The 19228-nt window shown below is 45.6% G+C and overlaps 1 protein-coding gene across 1 annotated transcript; it reads right to left on the minus strand.

The window, feature by feature from the left end:
* Nucleotides 1-812: 812 nt before the first annotated feature.
* On the minus strand, nucleotides 813-19228 carry CUNH7orf57 (chromosome unknown C7orf57 homolog). Its single transcript, XM_041669969.1, has 7 exons — nucleotides 18837-19228; nucleotides 14975-15160; nucleotides 13411-13519; nucleotides 10932-11088; nucleotides 7688-7785; nucleotides 6295-6515; nucleotides 813-859 (listed from the first exon to the last, which is right to left on the minus strand). Exons 1-7 carry the CDS (start codon nucleotides 18889-18891, stop codon nucleotides 813-815), a joined length of 873 nt encoding a protein of 290 aa, XP_041525903.1. The 5' UTR covers nucleotides 18892-19228.

The following is a 19228-nucleotide window of genomic DNA, read 5'->3' on the forward strand; positions in this document are numbered from 1 at the left end:
ATTTCAGTTAAAGAACCAATTCGAAATTCAAACTTTAACCAAGCAAATGCATGATAAGTTAATTCCAGTGCTGACTCTATTTGGCTTTCTAGAAACTTTTCCTGATAAGGTTATTCTTTTATTAATGAATAAAATATAAAATACATTTTAATGTTAAATACTAACATAGAAACAACAAAATTTATAAAACAAGAGCATTGAGTCTGATTACTAGAATGTTTTTGTGAACCTAATAAAATAGCCTAATTGAGATTAAATATATTTTTTTACCTAAAGGATATAAAATAACAAATGTTCAGTATTTCTGGGCTTCAGTTTACACCTAATCTATTAGCAAAAATAATAAACTAATGTTACAATGTTTTATTTGAAATGCTTTAAACTTCAAAGCATAATAAAATATTGTTACAGCAAATTATGTCACAGGGCTCTGAAATTAGTCATTTCTGTGTAGCGGGAAATTGTTTCTATAAAGATTATGGGACCAAATAAGGGAAAAGGCTGCAACTTGTGAGTCTCTTCCTTTTCCAGTCTTAGAGCAGTGCTCCACAGTGTGGGGCAGATAGGATGTTAGAGGCCTGCTTCAGGAAGACTCTGGTCCCAGAAATCAGCAGGTCAGCAAGGCCATCCCGAGAAATGCAAGAAACAAAAGCCCACACTTACCCCATGTTTGCTATCTCAATTCTACCCAAGGCAAGTTGCTTCAAAAGACTTTACATTAATAAAATAGAACAGGAGCCTGCAAATATAGCTGTCCATTGTCCCTCTACAGATAGCAACTAAAGAGGTTGTCCTAGACGGCATATCCAGGCTTATTTGAGCTCTGCTGGCGTCGATTCTGAAGGAGATCCTTCTGCATCTGCATCTGCATCTGCGATGCAAATAAGATGAGGCCGCAATTTTAATACACTCAAAATTTTAACTTATTAATTAAAAAGTATATAACAAATGTATTTCTGCTCCTATTCCTAAGGAGTAACGCAAAAGTCTATAAAAATTGAGTTTGCAATCCTACCTTGCAGCACAAATCACGGTTGGGAAACAAGGCTCCACTTTTGCACTAAAGCAAGCACCATTCTTTCCTATCCGAGTCCTGCCAGCCTGGGATGCAGAACTTCTGCTTCCGAAGCACAGGACAGCACTCAGCTGTGTGGCTAGAGAGAGTTCTCTGTGTGGTGTCTGTCTTTCTGCTTCCAAGTCTCACACCCTCTCTTTACCTGGGGCCCCTTGCCAAAGTCTGTAACTGAACCTGTGGCTGTTAGGTTTTATGTCAACACACCAAGAATGTCTGCAAACAGTCATGTTAAACTAGGAACAACCTTGTTTGAGTAGATTCATTTCCAGAAAGTTACAACTCTGAGGGGAGGGTTTTCAGGTAGGGAGGAGAAGGCACCAGCTGCTTTAATTGTTGTGGTTTATAAAGTGTAAACTGTGACGGACAGAGGAGCAACCATGATCAATGGTGGAAAGAAATGTGGCATCAGCAGTACCAGCCTTGGGGAGGGAGGAGCCAGGATTTTCAGTGGTGATGCCTGCTTCCCATGCAGCAGGTTCCCAGCCGCTTGAACGCCCCCCCCCCCCCTGCCCAATCCTCAAGGACAGTGTGCTTCTCTGTTTATGAGTTTGATGGCAAAACGTTTGTGTGTGATTAAGTAGGACCTGCTGCCGGTGAAAATGTGGATTCCGTTAGAACACCTGGATTGGATAAGACTTGCAATGACTTATTTCCAGAAATTTAATAAGTTTACACCAGTGTCAAGTGCTATCCATTGGTTAGACCTTATGTGTATACTGATGGTGAGGTCATTTTTATTTACTTGAGGATAAAATGCAGAATACTAAAATATAGTTTATGTGGGTGAGCCTGTGTATGCACTGCATGCACATATGTAAATTGGGGATCCTAAGATAATAATGATCTAAAACTATAGGTGAAAGAAGAAAATAATATCAGACAAAAATAAATAAAGACCAATGACACAAGGGGAAAGACTAACAAAGTGAAGATTTTTGTTTTTAAGATGGAAATCTGTAACTAAAGTAGAAAAGGCAAATGGGAAAGAAAAGGCACCACGAGGGGTGCACCCACCCACCGTGACAGTGGAACTGACCTATTGGGAGCTCACCAAGGCCAGCGGGACTGGGACTGAATAAGCATGGGATGAGACCGGACTCTCTGAACATGGCGGACAATGAAGGTTGATGAGAAGCCAGGGACAGTGGCACTAGGTTTCGATCCTAATGCATGAACTGGCTTTGTGGGAGCCTAGCCTGTTTGGACGCTCACCTTCCTGGACCTGGATAGAAGTGGGAGGACCTTGGACTTCCCACAGGGCAGGGAATCTGGACTGCTCTCCAGTCTAGAGAAGGAGGGGGAATGGAGTGGGGGGAGGGGAGAAGAGTGGGGGAGAGGAGTAGGGGAGAGGGGGAGGGGAATGGGGGAGAGACGATGTATGGGAGGAGGGGGAGGGATATGGGAAATGGGGAGGAGGCAGAATTTTTTTTTTCAACAACTAAAAAAAAATAAACAACAACAACAACAAAAAAAAAACACAAAAAAGAACAGGCACATTGTAGTGCTACCATAGAATACCGAGGACAGTAACAAGGTGGGTAGCCTGGACGCTCCTATACACACTCCAGTAAACAGAGACCCTACTGAATCATGAGTACAAAGTGTGCTCATATCAAAATGAGTAAGGAGGCTGAATCCATTCGTCTGTGAGAAAAAGACTCCGGGATAGAAAGGTCTGGGAACGGGCATGCTGCGGTCAAGCTGGGTCTGCTTTGGGTTGCTCCATGCTGAGAGTTTCTCAGAAATCTGCCGTGTCTTGAAGGGCTCAATTTGAAAGGCAGCAACTGAGTACTTTTTGAGGGAGTACACAGAGGCAGGATGACCCTGTGTCCCATCCCACATGCAACACCAGCATCTTTCAGGCACCACCCACAGAAGCACGGAACAGTGACTAGCTTATTGCTAATAGTAAAACGGCAATTACCCTGTAAACTCATTAATGTAAATTGTGACCCTATAAACACAAGGACAGATTAAAATCCTATCAATAAAAGCAGGCCAAAGAATTTGCTGAACACACCCGACTGAGGAAAAGGCACAATGTTTTCACTTAGACCTCCAAAATAAGGGACAAATAACACCACAATGGCTACTGCTACCTCCAACTTGTCATCTGGCCACTCAGAGTACACATCAAAAACCAACAAGCTGAGAGAACTGTCCCCAGGGTCTCAGCACAGCTTTTCCCGCATGGGAGACATAGCCTACCTGGATTGCTGTTTGTGCATGAGTTGCTCTTCTAGACTGTCTGTCCCTTCATCCACTACTCCTCCATCTGTACCTGTCCTGACCTCACGGTTCCACATTTCACTTCTGCAGCTTGCCTAGCCCCCTGAGGCTTGACTCAGCAGCATAGCTTACTACCTGATCCCTTTGCAGCCCTGCCAGCTCTTGGCTTGTGTCCAGTTGCCTCGTAGGGGCTCCTTGAACTCTGCTGTGGCTCTTATCCCCTTTGTAGCTACACCTTGGCCTGCATATATGCATATATGGACACTTATTTTGGGATGTGTGATGTGATTGGAGATTTAGTTAAGCCTGGAAGGAAAGAACTTGAGCTTGCCTCAGGAAGCTATCAAGGGAGGCAGGACTGCTTGGCAAATGGTTGCCAACAAACCCATTGCTACTCGTGTGTGTGCTTGTTAAGTGTGGATGTGTTATTAGTCAATTAATTCTGACACGGTAGAAAGACACTGACATATTCACCTGTGTTTGTGATATAATATGCTTATCACAAGACATAAAATTAGACTCACAGAAAAATAGGGGGCTAGAGCCCCTAAATCTATCTACAGACTTATACTTGCTTTTCAGCAAAGGTAGAGAGAATATATAGTAGGAAAAAACAGATTTTTCACTCAATGTTATTGGAAAATGAGTACACATAAGCAAAATATGAAAATCAAATTTCGGCCCACACAACATACCCAAGTACAAATTAAAGACCTAAGCAAAAGACCTGCCACTACAAAGCTCCTAGAAAAACTACAAGGGAAATCTTCCAATGTTGGTGCTGCTATCAGTTCCTTTCCTTTTTAAAAAATGTGTTTTATTTATCATTATTGTTTTTCTTTATGTGCATCTGTGTGTATGCCTTCATGAGCTTATGTTTGCTACGTGAGAGCAGGTTCCTGGGGAAGCCAGTTTTAGGACTGGAGTTGCAGGTAGCCACCCGTTAGCTGCCCGATGTGGGTGCTATGGCTGAACTTGGCTTTTTGGCCATAACCATAAGCACTTAGCCTCTAAGTTAGTGTTTCTTAACCTGTGGATCATCACTTCCACAGGGGTGGATATTTACATTACGATTCATAACAGAATCAAAATTACAGTTATGAAGTAGCAACAAAAATAATCTTATGGTTGGGGGTCATCACAGCAGAAGAAACTGTAGTAAAGGGTCACAGCATTAGAAAGGTTGAGAGTCACTGCTCTAAGTCATTTCTCCCGACCCCAGAAATGTATAGATGTTTGTATATATGTTATATAAATACTGTGTTACATAGAAAATACTGAGCTATGTGTTACATATAAATATTATATGTTTATATATAGATCTTTTTATTACCAAAACACAAACACCACAAGCAAAATAGATAAATGAAATTGTATCAAACTAACAAGCAAAAGAAGAAATGAGCAAAATAAAAATGCAATGCACAGAATAAGAGAAAGCACTTTGAAACTGCTTTTCCGGGAAGGGATTAGTCTCTAAAATATATAAGGAGCTCAAGTAACTTAGCAAGAAAGGAAACTGTGGGTTTTAGAAACGGGCAAAGGAGCTGGGTCTGGTAACTCATGCCTGTAACCCTAGCCCTTGATGCCTGAAGCAGAAGGATTGCTACAAGTTTGAGGCCAACTTTGGAAACAGGGAGTTCTAGGCCACATCGATTTACATAGTGAGATCCTGTCTCAGAATAAAAGGAAATGCAGCAACAAGAGATAGATAGGCAGTAGGGATTCGAGTGCTGGCCCCAGGCGGGCATGTGCTACACGTACATACATGCAGATAAAACACTCATACACGTTAAAGAAATAAATCTGAAGATTAAAAATCCTGCTGGCAAGGATGTGGGGAAACAGGACCCCAGACCACTGTTAGCAAGAGTGTGCATGCGCAGAGCATCCAGGAATCGTCACCAAGCTCTTCTCACTCTTGGGTACACATCCTGAAGAACTGCAACCAGGTCATGAGGCAATCCTCAGTCCTCTGTTCACTGCAGCACAGTTCACAATAACCAAGAGAGAATCTCAGAATCTCAGCCTAAAGACTCACAAGAGGATGAACAGAAGAAAACAAATACACACACATTCTTAATCAAAAAGTAATAAACAAATTTTAAAAGATAACTCATATTCAAAGAATGAGAAAGAAGTCTATTCTGCTTCAAGGAGCAGTGAGGCATAAAACTATTGGCTCTGTAACGTCCAGGAGGGCCCCTTTTCACCAGTTGGCCATCTCTGTAAGGATGGAGACTGATTGGCAGGTCACACTCAACATGGAAAGCCATACAGAGCTCTGCTCACAGACCAATACCACAGCATTTTAAATGTTTTTGAGCACACCCCCCCCCCCAACAGCCTTTTCTCTCACTACTGAAAGCAGCAAATCCCCTAAAGAAAGATTACTGTTTTTCAGAACTAAGTTGTCGATAGTCATCAGTGACAGAAACTGAACACAATCCTCGGTAAGTTTCCAAAGGTGCAAACAAGCAAATTGGACTAATTCTGTAAATGCTAAAGAAAAAACAAATACTAGCGCTGTATTTTGGGCATCCTAAATTATTCAGTTTAAGAAACGCTGGTATCAGAGAAATGGAATGCCTGAACTGGGGCTTCCCAAGGACAAGAAGGCATCCCGTGAAGGGTATCAAAGGACAAGCTCATGAGGGACAAGGACAGTGTCCTGTGAGAACTCTTCACATTCGGAAGACTCAAACTGATACCGTGATTGACACTTTGCTGTACCAAATGGAGTATCAAGATTTTTGATAACTATAGTAAAAACATGAGGCCCCATAAGTCATAGCTTTTTGTTCTCCCATCTGAAGGAAAAGAAAGAAGTCTAAGTACACACAACCCACATGCCTGCCCCACATTCTAAGCCTTCTTGGAATTTGGGCATGGCTTTAACCTGCATATCTCCCTAGGAGATACATGAGGAGATAAGACAAATCACCTGCCGCCCTCCATGGTACACGTTTCCACGCCATAGTGACCCTCACCTGGAGTTTTCTCGGAATCTTCAGGGGGCTCTGGATCATGGGGCGTCTCTGTGTCCTCGGTACTTTCAGAGTCCTTTGTGGCCCGAGTGGACAAGGATGCCCTGGATGTCTTCGGGGTCCTCTTGTCAGACTCGCCTCTCTGCTGCTCTAACCACTCATCCTTGTAGCCGTTGCTGATGAGTTTGGAAAAGTTGGTTGGAGAGCTGCTCTTGTGACCGGGCCTTAAAGAGAGACACGGGCCAAGGTCACACTTGAGTGCCGAGGCAAATTTAAAAGGGAAACTTAGAAGCAGTGTTCAGAAAACTTAACTTGTGAAGGAATGCTGCTGCTGAGCTCTGCCCCCTCTCTCCCCTTTCCCCTTCTCTGTTTCTGTCTCTGTCTCTGTGTGTCTCCCATCTACCAGTCTCTTTCCCCATTTCAAACATAAAAAGGGTCCCAGTACATCCCTGTACGTGAGTGATAGCATGCTTAGCCGAGTTTCCCAACCCTTTTTCTTCTTTTACCCAATTAAAATTTAGTCAGAACACCGGTATTACACAAGGAGGTCCTAGAACCCCGCCCCTGGGCTAACATGGGGCTACTTAGGATAGCCGCTCCTGTCTTAAGAACTCTTCCTGTTGTCCACTCACTACACAGCTCTGCCTCTGTCATCTGTCGCCTGCTGCAGCTCACAGATCCTATCATAATTAACGCTGAAGCGCGGTAGGGCAGTAGTGTGAGCCTTCCAGTCAGGCGGGTGACAAGCACACTCTTGTCACCTCCCAAGCAACAAGTTTCGGACTTATGAATCACCTTACTGAGGATTTTCCTGGTGAGTCCCTCCCCATCCGTCCCAATGTCATGAATGTGATTGTTTTGAGGACTCATTCAGCAATTCATGACGTCTGTTTTCTCCTAACTAGACTTCTGGCAAATGAGGTGACACAGGAACCCACAGGCTTTCTCCCTTCAGCTGGAAGACCAACAGGTGTCAGTATACCAAGGGAATCCCCAGATGAATGCAGCATCAGAGTGCCTGCATTCAAGGTTGAAACCCTCACCCCCACCCCGGGCTCAGGCTTTGGTGACAGGAAGTTTCAGGACCAAGTGCTTGAGCAGGGACAAGTGGCCACAGACCACGACCTATGCAGCAAACAGGCTGCAGGAGACCAGGCATGGGACCATAAAGGAAAAACCTGTGTTAAAAAAAGGAGTGAAAATGCAACCAGGTTCTCAGGTCAGGCTGGACAGGGCTCTGTGGGTAGAGGGTGGGGATCAGGCGCTACCATTGCAAACCTGTCTCTGGAGAGAGCTGGGCAGGGCAGTGAGTGCCATCAACTCACAGGTGCCACCAGGGTGGAGGACAGAAAACAATCATCCAAACAGCACTCGTTCTCACAAGGTGGACACTTACATAGGAGGCAATGACAGCCTGCTCCCTTCAGGGTCTTTGTGGCTAACTGGGGTCCCCACTTTGCTGGGATTTTTGGAATTAATGGCTGGCAGTTTCACCTGTGTGAAGAAAACCAAATCTATGAGTTAGGGTCAAAGAAAGAACTCCAAGAGCAGCAAAGATATGAGTACTAGACTTTCAGTATGGTCACAGGCTGTTACAATAAAATAAAATTAAATAACCAACACTTCAACAGGATGACTTCTAGAGGGGACAAAATGTGCTTCAAAAACAGTTGCTGTGTTTAAGGAAAGAGGTCCCCTGCTCAGGAGGAAAACAATCAATAAGTGTTGGGGATAATTGATATTCTGAAGGGTCTGGCAGGATGGAGGGATCCACCAGCCCATATAAAATGGAAATGTAAGTATGGTGAGCTTTGTGAAAGTCACCAAGAACTAGAAACAAAACAAACACCCACCAACAAAGGAATGAATAAACAAGCGGTACCTGGTCTAAGATTACTTAACAGTAAAACGGTCAAGGGTTCTAACACATGGTACCACATGGCAGAGGCAGGCCAAAGGGACTGTAATCACTAGCTTGATGACACTGTTTTGAGAGTCTAGAAGGTGCTGTGGGATAATCCTTCCGTACGCTGTGAATATATGTTGTGGTCATTGGTTGATGGCAAAGCCTCTTTGGCCTATAGCAAGGCAGAATACAGCTAGGCAGGAAAGTCAAACTGAACACAGAAAGAAGGATGGAATCTAGAGTGATGTGAGCCAGCCGCCCAAAAAGCAAGATGCCAACAGACCAGTAGTACCACGGCCATGTGGCAATATACAGATTAATAGAAATGGGTTAATTTAAGTGTAAGAGCTAGTTAGTAATAAGCCTGAACTATGTCAAACAGTTTGTAATTAATATTAAGCCTCTGAGTGAGTATTTAGAAACTGTTATGGGATGGGACAGGACAGAGAAGCAACCATTTACAGAAAGGAGAACATGCTAAGACTTATCCTAATTAGGGTTTGTTGCTGACAAACACCATGACCAAAAGCAACTTTATTTTATGATTCTCAGGTCACACTCCACCTTGGAGGGACACCAGGACAAAAACTCGCGGCAGGAACTAAAGCAGAGACGGTGGGGGAAAATTGTCTTCTGCTGATCCCTATGGCTTTCTCAGCCTGCATTGTTATATAACCCAGGACCACCCTCCCAGGCCTGGCACCTCCCAACATAGTCTGGGCCCTCTCACGTCATCCAGTCATCAAGAAAATGTTCCGCAGACTTGCCTACAGGCCAATCTGATGGAGACATTTTCTTACTTGAAGTTTCTTTCGGACAACCTTAGCTTGTGTCAGGCTGACAAAAATTTAACAGTCACAAGACTTGAAAGAGATCAGAGACTGCTAGAGATGGAAATTAGGAGGGTTTGGTGACCAAGAGGCTGAGACATCTGAGAGGCAACAGAACTGCTCTGTAGCTCAGTGTCTATGGCGCTTACACGAGGTATGCATCTGTCAGAAGGTCAGCACTGAGTGACAAGTTAACTGGGCTCTGTGTAAATGGCTTCAGATGAAGTGGTGATACCTCTGTCCTAAGGACAGGTCAGAGTCTACGGCAGGCTGAGTGACAGGCAGGGCAAGAGCCAAGGATTTGATGGGTGCCCCATTCTTTGCTAGGGCGGAGAAAGCAGGTCTCTGCGAGGCAGGAGAACCTGTGGCAATGTGACAGATGGGGTAGGGTGGCATGCCAAAGTCTAGGACAACCAATAGTCAAGTGTTGAAACGATTCTCACAGTAAAGTCCTTACCCTGTCGGTGCCCAGAGGTTTTACAAGATTTGAGAAGAGAAGTCCCCCAGTTCTGCAGAATAGACATTTAGGGGAGCTTTGTGCCCAGTTGTGATGAGCGGCACTTCTCCGGGACCTTCAGGAACCCCCCCCCCCCCATATGACTCTTTTTGAGTTGCCTTACACCTTCGGTTAGTGTACAGTCAGTGTGGGTGTCTGCAATCCTAACTTCCTCCTTCCTTAGGCTTGAGAAGGTGGAGGACAGTCTGGCTTCAGGTATTTCTGCAGTCAGCAGAACCCTTCGTGAGTGATTGCTAAATGAAGTCAGGTTATACAATGGTGCAGCATTGTTTGCTTTGTAAATTTTCTCAGGCTATGCACTGGAATCCTGGTTAACAGCTAAGCCTTCCATGGATTGCTCAAGGTTCTATATAGTCAGCCACTGACATATACATCATCAGGAAACAGGTCTGGTCTTTAGTAGAGTCCTTTAGGAGGACTTACAGCCATGACCCAAAGCCTGACTCACAACTGGGCACTGGGGCAGCTTGAAGAACAAAGACCAATCATGGCAGCCAACTGGTGCTATCTTGCTATTCAACTACCAAGTCCCCACATGAACTGAGGGTATCCCCTTCCCCCCGAAGACACTGAGAAGCTAGGCCTAATGTGTCCAAGGCACACTGGTCCCCTTGCTGTTCAAATGACAATGGTGCCCACTCTCTTTCTCAGCCTCAAAACACAACTGCTATCTTAAGTATATATGCTACCACTTCACTCACGAATTTTGATGTCTTGGGTACAAAAATTCATTCCAAACTGGGTGCTAGTGGCAATGTAGAGCGCTTGGCATGGCCCTGGCTATGCTCTCATGGGCTTTGGGAAGAGTTCTAGGTGTAGAACTCACAACCCGTCTGCTGATCATGACTTGCTTCTGGGATTCCTAGATGCACAGACAAGTCGGGTCCTCTGCAAAGGCTTCACTTTGCGGGCCAGTTATGACTTCACAACAGATAGCCTGGGCATCTATCTCTGCAAAAGAAAATACTTCTTCCCTTCCTTTACCAGTGAGGAGCACTGTGGGTAATTTGGACTTAAATAAATACAGGAGCAGGACATTGAACACATATAAACACATCCTTGCTCTATATATCAGATAGGAAGTGGTAAGCCAGTTTTTCCGCAAGATAACCATTAACTGGTTAGACACCAGAGGACAAAAAGCAATCTTACCTATAAGGCCAATATACACGGGGGAAAAAAATGAAAGAAACTGTGGCTGCTTGCCTCTTAGAAGCTCCAAAGTTAAGACAGAGCTCAGAGCTCAGAACTCAGAGCTCAGAGCCCAGAGGGAGGGCTGGACCAAGACTGCAGGCGGCCTGAGTAGGCAGTGGCAGCTAAGAAGCAACTCCCTTAATTATTCCTGGAGTCGCAGATGCAGGCAACGCCCTCTCGCCAGCATGGTTACCTTTCTCTTCACGTCTTCAAGTTCCTCGGCCTCTCTTTGCCAGACGGTTTTCATGTCAAAGTCAAAGGGGCCTCGTCTGGACTCATAGCTGCCATTGGCCTGACCAGGGTTGAATTCTTCATACACCATGTAATCTGGCATGGAGACCACGGGGACTCTGCAAGGACACACAGGACAAGAGACAGCCTGGCACCTGGCCCCAGTTCATGCTCTCTCTCTCTCTCTCTCCTCTTTCTTTTTATTCTTCCTTCCTCTCTTCCTCCCTCTATCCTCTCTCTCCTTTTTCATTTCCTTCCTATCTCCCCACTCTTCCCCACATCCCTTTTTCTCAACCCTCTGGTTCATCATCTCTCTACTTCCCCATCTTCCTGGAAAACAAAGGTAGGCCTGTTCCTCTTCCTACTGAATAAACACATCGGCCCCTCCCCGAATCGCCCCCAGGATCCTCAAAACAACAAAAGAAATCACAGAGTGGCATTCTAAAGTATGACCGTATAAAACAGATAAATTATAATTATTTCTTGGAGACTAGCATTTACTACTCTGTTCCCTTCAACGAGATAAGTGCCCACAAAACATTTGCCGTTTAACATCATCTACGCTAATAACCACCTGCTGCTCCGTGAGATGGCCAGTTTTAACGTGGGTACAGAAGCATCCAACTGGTCTTCCTACACAATCCACTGGAAAGTGTCAGCTTCAGGGTCACCTGCCCTTCCTCGCCTGTTCCTGCTCTCCCCACCTGATTCCCCCGCCCCCTTTTTTTTTCTGAACTTAACACAAACTCTTAAAAAAACAAAAACAAACAACAGAAACAGGGTTTCATTTTATATCCCTGACTGGCTGGGAGCTCAGAACGTAAACCAGGCTAGTCTTGATCTCAGCTTTGACCTCACAGAAATTCTCCCTCTCTACTGTTCGAATTAAACCTGCAGGTGCTGTTGGCACACTCCTTTAATCCCAGCAATCAGGAGGCAAAGAAAGACAGGCAGATCTCTGAGTTCGAGATTAGCCTGGTCTAATTTCCAGGACAGCCAGGGCCAAACAAAACAAAGCTGTTTGTACCACAAGTCTGTGTACCACAAGTCTAGTGTACAAACCATTCATTTTAAAAAATGGTAGGAGTTTAATATTCACTTGCCAGAAGCATGTACAAGCATAATGTGTTTTTTAATTTTATGTGTTAAAAGTAAAAACAAAGCTAGGATAGTGGTAGCCGCTTATTTCTTCAGCACTTGGAAGACAGAGGCAGAAGGATCATGAGTTTGAGGTCAGTCTGGGCCTCAAATTCTGAGGTTCCAAACAGCCTGTGATCCATTTAAAATATAAAATATCACACCTTTTAATTAAAATACAAAAACAAAGCAGGAAGAGCCAGGATCCTGAAGACAAAAAACAAAACAAAATAACACCCCCGCCCCTACACACACACACACACACACACACACACACACACACACACACACGGGGTGCCCAGGGACAGTCAAGAGACATAGCATACTTCCCGGCAGCATGGAAAGATGTCTGTGCTGGTCCAATCTTTCAGGAAAAAAAACATAAAACAAGACAGGTGGTGGTGGCGCAGGCCTTTAATTCCAGCACTCAGGAAGCAGAGGCAGGCGGATCTCTGTGAGTTCGAGGCCAGCCTGGTCTATAAGAGTTAGTTCCAGGACAGGCACCAAAGCTACAGAGAAACCCTGTCAAAAAAAAAAAAAAAAAGAAAGAAAGAAAGAAAAGAAGACAGAAAGAAAGAAAGATAAAATAAAACAAAAGACAAGTCTCTAAAAAGCAGAAAAATAAATCCTAGAATCAGTTTTTATGCTTCCTCTCAGACCTAGAGAGGCTTCTGAAGGGTCAAGTTTGCATAGCTACAAGTAACAATCATTAGATATTGTAACAGGGTTAAAAGGGGCCCATGGCTCTTCATGTCTATGATCTGTCTGAGACTGAGAGCTGTGTACCTTTCTAGTTGTATGTAGGACTTGTCATCAGCAGTGAGAAGAAGAAAGCTTTGGGGCAGGCAGCTCTGTAATAGGCAAACATGGTCAGGGCCCAGGGGACAAAGAATAAAAACCTAAAACTACTAGCTAGTAAGTGGCCAAAAGAACCACACCCTGAGGTGACTTGGCTCTGTGTCTCCTTGGCTCTGGTTTCCTGGCAGCTTAGGCTACATCTCTCCGAGCATTAGTGATTACATGCACTAGTACTCACGGTGGCCAAGGCACATGCTTTCTGCCAGTAAGATAGCCGTAATGTTCCAGTTCAAACTGAGATTCGTCAAACTTGTTTTTATTTATTTAGCCACAGACATTCCACGGTGAGCATGTGGAGATCAGAGGATAAAATGCTCTTGACTTCTACAGTGTGGGTCCTGGGGAATTGAACTCAGATCGTCAGGCTTGGCAAGCTGCTAAACTATTTTTCTGGCACCAATATTGTATGCATATTTAGAGAGATGTGGAGACTTAGAGATACTTACTGTCGCTGGTGGGCTGTCGGAGGCTTGCTGTGGTGGATATACCAGTCTGGCAGGGAGTAGGCTACTGGGGAGCCCTTTCTGGTCCCAGGGGCAAAGTGCTGCAGCAAATCTGAAAGAGAAAAGGGACACCGTTATATGTGGTCCTGCTGCCCACAGGACGTGTGGCATTACCAACACTCCACACTGGGAGCTGGGACATCTTCTCTAGGATGGCCTCTACACAGGCTGAGAGCTGAGTGTCCTGCTTGGTCCTCAGACAGACATCCCTCATGCACCCTCCACCTCTCATGCCCTCTCCTCTTGAGTGTGCACAAAGCTCCTGGTCCTGAGCTGGCATCCGTGCCATTTGCCATCACTACCCCATCTGGGGTTCATCTCTCCACTTCCGAGATCTCGAGGGGCTGTGCACAATGCTCCTCAGCCTTCAGCTACCTCCATGCCCCTCTCTATCTTGTAGCAGTCTGACCAGCATGGTCCCCCAGTGTGGGTCTGCTCCCTCCAGGTTCCCAGATGGGAAGTCCCAGATGGATGCATCAACTTTTGTCGCTACTCAGGGAGGTAGGCAGCACAGGTCCCTTCTCAATTGGCTCCTCTTTCCCCAGTGACTTCCTTCCTCTCATCCTTCCTCTCCCTCCTGTCCACTGGTATCCAAGGGCAGTGAGTGGTAAGAACTGGTTTTGTTAGATAATCCCAGCAGTAAAATAATTCCCAATACCCTTAGCATAGCTATGGTAGCAGCGGAAAGGGTACTGACTTTACCTCTTTAACTTTCCATTTTAAACTTCAAAAACTTCTTGCTGTTAAGATTTTCAGACTTACAGACAAATGGAAGGAATGGTGGGAATTCTTCTACACTCCTAGCCCAGACTCTCCATGCATATCCTGCCTGCTCCGTATCTTTTTCCTTCTCTCCCTTGTGTCCCATTGTCATCAGAATCGCCACAGAGCTCCGCCCTGTTTGAATGGCGTGTTGCAGGCAGGTTTGCCTCTTCGCCCTCTGTGCCTTCGCCGCTGCACACAGAAGCTAGTCCTCACAGAATCACAGCACAGAGAAGACTGTCACTGTATCACTGATGACCCCCATCTGATTTTTGCTAGTCTCTTTGAACCAAGAGCAACGAGGTGGGATCTAAGAAAAGGTTGCCTTGATGCTGCACCATCTGCTCGTGGCAGAGTCAGTCAAGTGGTATGGTCTAGGTTTGGAACTCTCAAGCATAGGCTTGGCCTCCATTTCACCTATGATATTCAGTGTAGGGACAGGGGTGGCCAGAGGGAAGATAGAAAAACTTTAGTCTCTCTCAGTACTGGGTGCTCCGAAGCCTAGTTGGGACATTTGTCCCTTAACCTCTGATCAGTGATTTTTTAATTAAACTCAATATGTCTTTTTTGTGTGCTTCTACAAAAGTTGATTTTCATCGAAGACTATACATACCAGTGTTCTCAACGAGCCCAAGTTTCTAAAGGCTTGAACAAAGCACACAGTTATCACAGTTGTAGTTCATGTGCACAAGTTCAGAAACACCTTTGTCTCGGCTCACAGAGCCACTAAGTTCACAAGGCTTACCAGGTCTGCCGCCTTGCTTGGCCAGTTTCACATACTCTGAGTCTGTTTCTTTTATCCAGTATCTCCGAGCACGGGGCATGTTTCCATTTGGGGTGTCTCCCAAGTCACTGAGCCCTGGGATCTGGGATGGGGGTGGGGCACCCACAGCCTTCTCAGAGCGCTTCACAGGTAGGTGGTAGTACCAGTCTAGACAGGAGGGAGACCAGCACGTAGTTAGATGGGATTGGGGGACAGGAGGCCCTCTACTGCCTGACAGTGTTTCTGTGTGCATATCACATATGGACCAGGCAGTACATGGCACAGAACACACAAACAGAGAAACAATTGCTGGCTCTGGAACATGTGTGACAAATCAGGACACCACCAGAGCAAACTAGAAGACAACTAATTTTCCAGAGTCCCCAACCACATCAGTTACTGAGGCAAATAGAAGGAACATCACCTCCTTCCTGCTCCCTGCCCTCTTCCCAAAGCCTCTTCCATTGTTTCATTAATTCTAGAAGCTGGCCAAAACCCCTATGTCTGTCTTCTTCCCTCCCTCTCCCCTTCTTGCCCTCCATACCCCAGAAAAAAAATGTTTAGCCATATTCCTGGTAATGTTGGGATACATGCAGACTTAAATAAATACCAAATCATTTATATCATTTAAATCCTTATGGATAAACCAGATACTGGGCCAGGATTTGATAGTTGATTCACACATTAAAATACTAATATTTTAATTCTGTCACAGACAACAATCTGATCAAACTTGTTTGTCACTTTTACAAGAGCTGTATGTAGGAAGTAGGCCAGGGTGTGGCCCAAGAAGCTTCACTTGCTTAACAGCGGTGTGGGAAGCCAACATCTGCCTCCTACACCCTTCAGGAGCCAGACAACCCTATGTCCCATTCACTAGGCTGGAGCAATCACCTTTATACAAAACCTCCTCAAGCATAAGTCTTCAAAGGTCTTCCGGGGAAAGACAGAGGGGAAATGGTGGGTGTAGACTCTGTGACTTCTATCCTAAAAAGAGAACTATGGGACAATTCATATGGAGTAAGGAGAGGAATATGGGCAGCTTGTCCCTCCTTCCTCCCCAGGGTGACAGCAAGCCTCTGCAGACAGGGGGAGGAGTTGAGCATGGCCTGGTGAAATGAAGACACTCCCTAGACCCTGAGCTGATAGACTACAGGGGAGATCCCCCAAGTTGACATGGAAACACCCATAAGACCCCCGGAGACATTCAGTACCAGAGTATGAGCGTCTCTCAAGGGACAGATGGATTAGCAGAATCTCAAAGTCCTGGAGATACTAGTGCTGATATATAATCACACACACACACACACACACACACACACACACACACACACACACTACACACATACAGATGGGGGAGAAACAGGGCATAGGAAAGTCTGCGTCAAAAATCAACCAGATGCTAAAATACAAAGAAGTAAAAAATATATATATATCATCCCATCAATGGAAAAATTGGAAAACAAAGACTTGGGAACAGTAAAAAACAACAACAAAAACAAAAACAAAATCTGTGGCGTGAATGCTGGCTGTGTTTCATGGCACTTGCCAGACTCATGGCATTCAGAGTCAAAGACAGAGACTGATCCTTTATGGCAGTGTGACGGCAAACTTCAGTGTCTGTCTGACTCAGCCACAGTATCCAGACTTGGTACAGGTACTACCCCTGTTGCTTTTGTGGAGGTATTTTTAGGATGGGAACTATCACTTACACTTACATCAGAGGACTTAGAGTAAAGCTAACGATCCTTACAACAGACCGAGTCTCCTTCGTTCAGTGGCATCTTAAGAAAAACCAAGGAGAGGGACTTCTGCCTCCAGGAGGACTTTGAACTTGATCTGCAGCCTCAGCTCTTCCCTTGCTCTCCAGCCTGCCCTGCAGATTCTGTACTCATGGACCCCACAAGCTAGGGAGCCAATGCCTACAAGAGATCGCTCCCCTTTCACAGGTAGGTGGGTAGCTGATTAGTCATGCTGCTCTCAGAGTCAGGGCACAGGGAAAAAGCACTGAATAAGCTAGAATAAACACAGAAGCAAGAAGTCGCTGTTCTCTGATGCTAAATGCGCACTGCCAGTTTTTTCTTAGAACTAAAGTTGGACTTGCTGCCTAAAAAAGAAGGCTATTTTACCTAGAAGCTTTAAATGTCTAAAGGATACTTATTAGCTGAGTCAGCATGATCTAGTTTCAAAGATTTGCACATAGGATTCCAGAAGAGTCAGAATTCAGCTCGGCTCCTTGTTTCTTCTTTTATTTTTTATTTATTTTTTTTGGGGGGGGGGGGTTTCAAGACAGGGTTTCTCTGTGGTTTTGGAGCCTGTCCTGGAACTAGTTCTTGTAGACCAGGCTGGTCTCGAACTCACAGAGATCCGCCTGCCTCTGTCTCCCAAGTGCTGGGATTAAAGGCGTGCGCCACCACCGCCCGGCTCTTGTTTCTTCTTTTAGAGGAAAGCCATTTGGTTCTTGCCTCTCTCTCTCTCTCTCTCTCTCTCTCTCTCTCTCTCTCTCTCTGTTGATTACTAATTAATCCACAGAGAACAGTGTATTTTCTGCCATCTCATTACTGCGAGCTTTGGATAGACGCTGAGCAGACTAAGGCATTTGTGAACGTGCACACGGGGGCAGCTCAGAGATCTTGGGTCCCATCAGTAAGGACAAACCACCGCTACCACTAGCACACGCATGTAGGAGCTAAAGGGGACACAGAGGTATCTTTTGAGCTTTTATCACTACAGATTGTTTGTACCCGTGTGACACCAGATCAACCACTGGCTGACTGCTTTTTTCTCTACAGTTTGTCCATTTAATGATGTGCCCTTATTTTTTACTTGTTTTCCAAATAAGGAAACAGAGGTCATAAGAGAGAGTGGGTCAAACTATAAATTGTCCCCATTTCTGGCCTCTAAACTACAGGTAACATGATATATACGCACATACCAATAGGGGTACAGGCTTTTCTTTTTAGGTTGTATGGTCTCGGAGAAAAAGCCATTTTCGCGGGTCTACTTATTCCAAGGGCAGCTTACTTCCAACTCACAATGCCTCATTTTTCTGCTCTCTAAAATGGGGTGATAATTTCTGGTGGGGTGCTATAAGTTACATGTGTTAGTGTACAATGGCTTTGCCAAATACACCTGGCTTTGAATATCTACAGCATGGTTCACACTTCCTAGGACACGGAGAAGACACAGGAAGGTTACAGAAGCCTGGGACGGGGTAAGAACTGTTTCCAGCCCACCCCAGTTCTCAGATGACTGTCACCAACAAGGACATGGGCTAGCATACTTATAGAGGTTGGGGAAAGGTCACACTCTCATTCTCTCCAGATGAGATGGCTCCAGCTGCCCCCCCCCCCCAGATGAACACCAGACCCTCTTTACTCTCTCCTGTCCCCAACCCTTCTCTAGACACAGAGAAAACAAGAGAAAAGTGATATCAGTGTCAGGAAACGTCTTCCTTCCCTATTGGGCTTCAAAACTGATGCACACAACCTAACAACCTTCAATCAATTCAGCTTTCCGGGATCCAGATGCTGAAAGCGGGAGACATTTGTCTTGGTTGGGGTCTAAATTAGGAAAGCTAGGAAGTCAGTAATATACCTGGTGGATGCTGTCAAAAATGAAACTTTCTCAGGCAACAGCTCGGGTCAAGATGTGAGAGTTAGGAGGGTTAACTTGCTACAAAATGAATTTCGATGAGCGCCTGCACTCGGCACTAAAAAGGGAGGTAGCACTGTTGCCTAGCATGGAAAGGTCCTGGTTTCAACCCTAGCACCGAAACAGAAAAAGTCGAGGCACCTATGCTTCCTACTTTATCACCCCATCCCTCCCACCCATCCTTCCTCACCGCAGGGAGCGTAGCGGTGAGAGGTGCTCTGCACCTCCTTGCTCGTGTTCCTCATGGCCTGGTGCACGTTCTCGTCCGGGAGAGAAAGGAGCTGCTGAGTCTGGATTCTCCGGGTATCTGGGCTCTGCAGACCCGCCCGCTGAGAGCAGAGGCTACAGGGGCAAAGTCAGCACGCTCGTGGTTCCGCCCGTCTCCAGCTGACACACCTGCAGACGTCTCACGCCCAAGAGCCGGCACATCCACAGCGAGCACACCGCAGCGCCGCGTCCACGCTGAACACCCAGCAGGGACACATGCAACAGAGTATTCAGCCCGGGCGCATTCGGTAGGTACACTGCAGGGGTAGACAGCACCAAGCACGTTAAGCGGGATAAACAGCAAGGGCACGTGCA

This window comes from Microtus oregoni, unplaced genomic scaffold (assembly GCF_018167655.1).
Source record: "Microtus oregoni isolate MIOR12 unplaced genomic scaffold, Mior012 000019F_ref0000042, whole genome shotgun sequence".
In the NCBI taxonomy this organism is placed as follows: domain Eukaryota; kingdom Metazoa; phylum Chordata; class Mammalia; order Rodentia; family Cricetidae; genus Microtus; species Microtus oregoni.